This window comes from Maylandia zebra, linkage group LG9 (assembly GCF_041146795.1).
Source record: "Maylandia zebra isolate NMK-2024a linkage group LG9, Mzebra_GT3a, whole genome shotgun sequence".
Lineage (NCBI taxonomy): Eukaryota > Metazoa > Chordata > Actinopteri > Cichliformes > Cichlidae > Maylandia > Maylandia zebra.
The window spans coordinates 29,523,179-29,529,178 of NC_135175.1; the positions used below are offsets into that span (position 1 = coordinate 29,523,179).

The 6,000-nt window shown below is 46.5% G+C and overlaps 1 protein-coding gene across 1 annotated transcript in view; it reads right to left on the bottom strand.

The window, feature by feature from the left end:
• The window catches only part of LOC143420332 (uncharacterized), a 466,151-nt gene extending 460,926 nt beyond the window's left edge, over positions 1 to 5,225 (bottom strand). Inside the window, exon 1 of the mRNA XM_076888313.1 lies at positions 4,214 to 5,225. Coding sequence (XP_076744428.1) covers positions 4,476 to 5,015 — 540 coding nt within the window. The 5' untranslated portion in view covers positions 5,016 to 5,225 and the 3' untranslated portion in view covers positions 4,214 to 4,475. The remainder of the gene's footprint in view (positions 1 to 4,213) is intronic.
• Positions 5,226 to 6,000: the final 775 nt, after the last annotated feature.

Below are 6,000 nucleotides of genomic sequence, written 5' to 3' on the forward strand. Positions count from 1 at the left end.
ATTTGAAGAAAAAAAAATTAAAAAAAGAATTACCAAGTTTAAGTGAGGAACATATTAAGTCATGTCATGGTCTAATCTTAAAAATACTAAAGAAAATCAAATCTGCTCTAGGGCATTTTGTCATGACATTTGAAAACAAGCTCAAACAAGACACGGATAATGCCTTTATACTTTTTTGTCTGTAAGATGCGTTTTGAAATATAATTCAACCTTGTTTTAAAATTGACTTATTATGGACTTAATTTTACAGTCCAAATGAACATTTCCTACTCAAGAGTAAATTTGATTTACTAAGAAACAACCAATGACCCATATCCTAGACATGGAAACATAAAGTTTTAAATATCTTTATTTATTCCATCAATTTGGAATCACAACTTAGACTGAACTAAAGCCATAACATAAAGCAGACCTTCCAATGCACTATTATGTCTTTGGGAAATTAGCAATGGGCGGACAAATTGCAGATAGATTCAATGGGGGTGGAACTGATGCTAGAAGCATTACAAATACAGGCTTATCTTGCTGGACTTTTAGCATCGTTTTAGCAACCTGTCACAAAGACATAAAACATCTTTTTTTGGTTGAATCTATGAACAGTTGAGTTATTAAAAAGTAGAAAAAAATCCAGCAAAGACCTGTCCCAGGGCCTAAGAGACGCATCGGGTCATTCCGATGATCTATCTACTGTTTGCCAAAGCCTCATCAAGAATGGCCTTAATGGGAGGATTGTCACGGCTTGTGTGTTTGTGGTGTGGACCCAAAAGCAGACACAGGAGAGGGAATAAGGTATAGCAAAAGTCAACCCTTTTATTGAGATTGATATCCAAAACAGAAAACAAGGCAAGTTGGGGGGAAAAACGAAACCAAAACCTAAACTCAAATAACCTAAACGCAACATGAAAACTATGATATGGAACGTGACGTGAATCTGAACAGGCACATGCAAAAACTATAACCAGAAACATTGACATCAACATGGACATGGACCTGAACAGAAGCATGAAAATGATCCTGAGACAATCCAGTAATAAACAGAGAGAGACAGAGGACTTAAATACAGAGAAGGGAAGTAGAAACACCTGGAGGAAACACAGCTGACACAAATGAACCTGAACACCACAGGGGAAGCAAAACAAAACATACTGAACATGGAACATGAGACTCTTCAAAATAAAGCAGGAAAGATAATGGGATGTAGACCAATGTTCCCTCTAAGCTGCACGTGTGCACAAATGCGCACTGCTGGCACGGTCTCTGCGCACAGAAAATCTGCGTTGCGCACAAAAAAAAGAAATCTAACCTGAATTGAAATTAAAATTAATACTTTAACAATTCTGTTTTGCAGTGTTAGTCAGTAAGTGACTGGCTGATCCCGTAGAACGATTCCACCTTATCCCATAGTCCAGCCAATGATGCGATTCACATTTGTATATACGCAGCTAATCAACGTCGTTGACAGGCTATGACAGCGTCCTTAGCATTTCAGCTAGCAAATTTTCAAAATTGGAGTTCATGTTATTTTTACTTCCAATAGTGTTAACATACTACACAGGTCATGAACAAGATTTTTTTTTCAATTTTCATTGAAAGTGGGCTAAAGCAGTTATTTAAAAGTAGTCTAACATAAATGTAAATGCTGTAATTTGATTATTTTAATAAACCATGTAACTTTGATGGATTCGATGCTGGCGTGACCACAGTGCACACGTCTACTGTTGCTCAAAGTGGTCCAAGGGACCGCTCAGGGAGTTTGTGTGTTCACTCAGACACATGAAAAATTAGAGGGAACATCGATGTAGACATGACAACACAGAACACAAAGACATAGACACATGACATATTGGAAAAACATGGAACACAAGGAGAACCTACATAGACAAAGAGGCATAGAAGAAATGTAAACCAGATTTAAAACTCAACCAAGACAAACTAATAACAATACTAGAACTTAACATATCTCAAGTAATACAAAATAACTCAATTACACCCTTAACTTAAGAATAACACCTGAATTTAACATTAATTTTAATATAGGAAAACGACCATACAAGATAAACTCAAAAACACTGAGTCACCGACCCAGCCCCTGACAAGGGTAGATGTCAAGAAGTAATTCTTAGGGAAGGAAAACAGGGAGAACATGGATAGGTATTACAAATGTTTATTAAAAAAATGACTTAAAAAAAACAAACAAGAAAGGTCTTATTTAGTGATTAATGCAAATACATTTTCATCAGTATGCCTGGAGGAGGTCAGGAGAGTGCTACAAATTTGAGTGCCTACAGATATCTGCAAAACACAGTGGATGATATGTCTGGTTGGGGCCGATTTTCACTCTGTGGTGTTGGGGATTTTGTCAAAAATTGATGAACACAGAAGTACTGTCAGATTCCATCTTTAAAGTGTTTAATTACTAATGTCACCATGATGATCCCAAACATAATGCCAATTTACTCAAAGTACCTGGATAGAGAAAAAACAAACAAACATAAACTGTCACGCTAACTGGCCATGCAATTTGACAATGACCCCAAGGACGTGAACAAATCTACAATTGGTTGGCTGAAAAAAAGAATCAGGCAGTTCCAATGGACCAGCCAAAGCCCGACCCAACTGAAATGTTTCGTATAAACAAATGCCTACAAACCTTGATGAACAACATCATAAAGAAGAAGGGACCAACATTTGTACACAACAATGACCGAGATTGATAAAGCTGTCCATAAAATGTTTTAGTTTTGCAAACTACTGCATCATTGGGCATACTTAAGTTTTCACAGGACAGCACAGAGTCCTACAGAAACTTTTTCACATGACTCTATAGATGTTTTCAACCTGTGTTACTCTGTCTAATGACCATACAAGTAACCAACATTCAACATGCATTTCCTGGGAAAAGAGAGATTTATGGAGTTAATTTGCAGCTGCTGCTGAACCTCAAGGAACCCTGCTGCACCATACTGTCGATCCAATTAAAAAGTTGTAATTATGATGACCAACATATGGGTTCAAAAGAATGCATAAGCCCATGTGGTGTAAGTGTTGATGTGTGAGCACAGAGTCTCTGGGAGTCTTGTGGAGTTCCAAACCTTGAGGCAATGCAGGTAATATCTCAGTTTTTTGCACTGAAGGTAATATCTTAGTTGTAGTCTGATATCAGTATCTCAATGCTTTCTTCATCAACTGAGCAGACAAACACATGGCTTGTGAAATTATTTATACTAAAAAATAAGCAGTTTACGACTGCACATTGTCTAAATAATTATATAACAACAAAATGAACTTGACTCTTTCTCATCTCATCTTGTAGATTGTTCACTGTCAGAAAACTGAATGCTAAGCTCTGAACCTGTGACCTGGTTACATCAGTCTATCCAACTGAAATGTAAAGAATGACACTTGAACAGTCTTTCAATATGTTAAATATGTGTCTGAAAAAAAATGCACTTCTTGGACTATAGTGTGACACCTCAACAAAATAATCCCACACATGTTGTTATGCCTTGAATGTCATAATTGTCACGGTTTGCGGGGGCAAGCCGTGTGGAATATATATAGGACCAAAAGGCGGCAGCTCTGGTGCAGGTGAGTGTTTATTAACAACAAAATGCAAACAACAAAGGCGCTAGGAACATGAAACTGAAACCTAAACTGGGTAAACTAACAACACAAACCAGAACCGAAGATGCAGGGAGATCCGGAGAACTATACACGGAGAGACGCAGGGAGACCGAGGGGAAACAACACAGACGAACCAGCAACTACTATGACAGAAGACACAACTTAAATACACTCAGAGAACACAGGGGAATACATACAGGTGGGGACACAGCTGGGAGTAATTAACATGACGAGACTAGGGAGGCAAACTGAAAACACTCACATAAGACACAGACCTTCACAATAAAACAGGAACTTACACATGAAAGGACACAAACTAAGAACGCGGACTAGATACAGGAACACACAGGCAGAACAGAGTAAACACTAACCAGAGGAAGAACAGAACCAAAATCGCGAAGAGAAAACACAAAACGCTGGGTCAAAAGGACCCAGGATCATGACAGTACCCCCCCCCCCCCCCCTCAAAGGCTGGCTCCAGACAGCCCAACAAGAAACAAAACAGCCAGAAAAAACAGAAAACAACCCGACCAGGGCGGGCGGCGGGGGTCCAGGACGGAGGGCTCGAAGCAAAACAAAACCGGAGCACCAGAAGGCCAAAAGACAAAAACAAAAAACGAGCCCAAAACCAAAAGAAACGAAGCACACCAGAACACAGGAAAAAACAGAGTCCAAAACAGAAGAGTTCAGGGGGCCGACAGCACAGGAGTCCAAAACAGTTCGGGGGGCCGGCCAGGGGGCCGACAGCACAGGAGTCCAAAACAGTTCGGGGGGCCGACCGTGCGGACGGCAACGGCGGCGACGTGGATACAGTTCGGGAGGCCGGCCGTGCGGACGGCAACGGCGGCCACTCAGGCGATGGCGGTCCGGGGGCCGGCCGTGCGGAAGGCAACGGCGGCGACGAAGGAGACCACGGAGCAGTTCAGGGGACCGACCCCGACGGCGGTGACGTCCAGCAGGTGGCCCGGAAAATGGCCGGCGATATCGAGGTGCAGAACGAGGCTTGGGCGGCGGCTTAACAGCCGCAGGACCAGGCGTAGCAGAAGCAGAGGCCGGACCAGGCGTAGCAGAAGCAGAGGCCGGACCAGGCGTAGCAGAAGCAGAGGCCGGACCAGACGAGGATGAAGACTCTGATGAGGCCGGACCAGACGAGGATGAAGACTCTGATGAGGCCGGACCAGACGAGGATGAAGACTCTGATGAGGCCGGACCAGACGAGGATGAAGACTCTGATGAAGCTGGACCAGGCGACGACGAGGCGGCCGCAGGTGGCGGCTGGACAGGCTCCTCGGACCCTCCAGCGGAGACAGGCGGCTGAACGGGCCCCTCGGACCCTCCAGCGGAGACAGGCGGCTGAACGGGCCCCTCGGACCCTCCAGCCGACGAGGCATGAGGCTGGTGTGGTTCTCCGGAACCACCAGCTGACGAGGAAGGCTGCTGGACGGGCTCCTCGGGCCCCCCAGCTGAAACAGGAAACAAAGACCGGAGCGGTCCGTCGGACCCTCCAGCGGAGACACGAGACGAAGACCGGAGCGGTCCCTCGGATCCTCCAGCGGAGACACGAGACGAAGGCTGGACGGGCCCCTTGGACCCTCCAGCAGAAGCCATCACAAAGCCAGCAGGCATGGAGTCCACTGGCAGACATGAAGGAAATGGGTGCTGTGCTGAGCACTGGCCCTGCTCAGACAGCACTGACACGGGGCACTTCCCAGGTGGCTGCTTAAACTCCAGGGGTCCAGAATCAGCTGAGGACTGGGACCTAGCCTCTGGGGAAGCCCTGGAGCGGCAAACAGTGCCAATGGCAGCTGAACCAGGAAAAGCACCTTGAGGTGAAATTAAACTTTCTCCCTGCACGGAGTGAATGAGTGAAGCCGATGATACTGGAGCCAGAGCTACTGGGGCCTGCGCTACAGGCGGCACTGGAGCTACTGGGGCCTGCGCTACAGGCGGCACTGGAGCTACTGGGGCCTGCGCTACAGGCGGCACTGGAGCTACTGGGGCCTGCGCTACAGGCGGCACTGGAGCTACTGGGGCCTGCGCTACAGGCGGCACTGGAGCTACTGGGGCCTGCGCTACAGGCGGCACTGGAGCTACTGGGGCCTGCGCTACAGGCGGCACTGGAGCTACTGGGGCCTGCGCTACAGGCGGCACTGGAGCTACTGGGGCCTGCGCTACAGGCGGCACTGGAGCTACTGGGGCCTGCGCTACAGGCGGCACTGGAGCTACTGGGGCCTGCGCTACAGGCGGCACTGGAGCTACTGGGGCCTGCGCTACAGGCGGCACTGGAGCTACTGGGGCCTGCGCTACAGGCGGCACTGGAGCTACTGGGGCCTGCGCTACAGGCGGCACTGGAGCTACTGGGGCCTGCGCTACAGG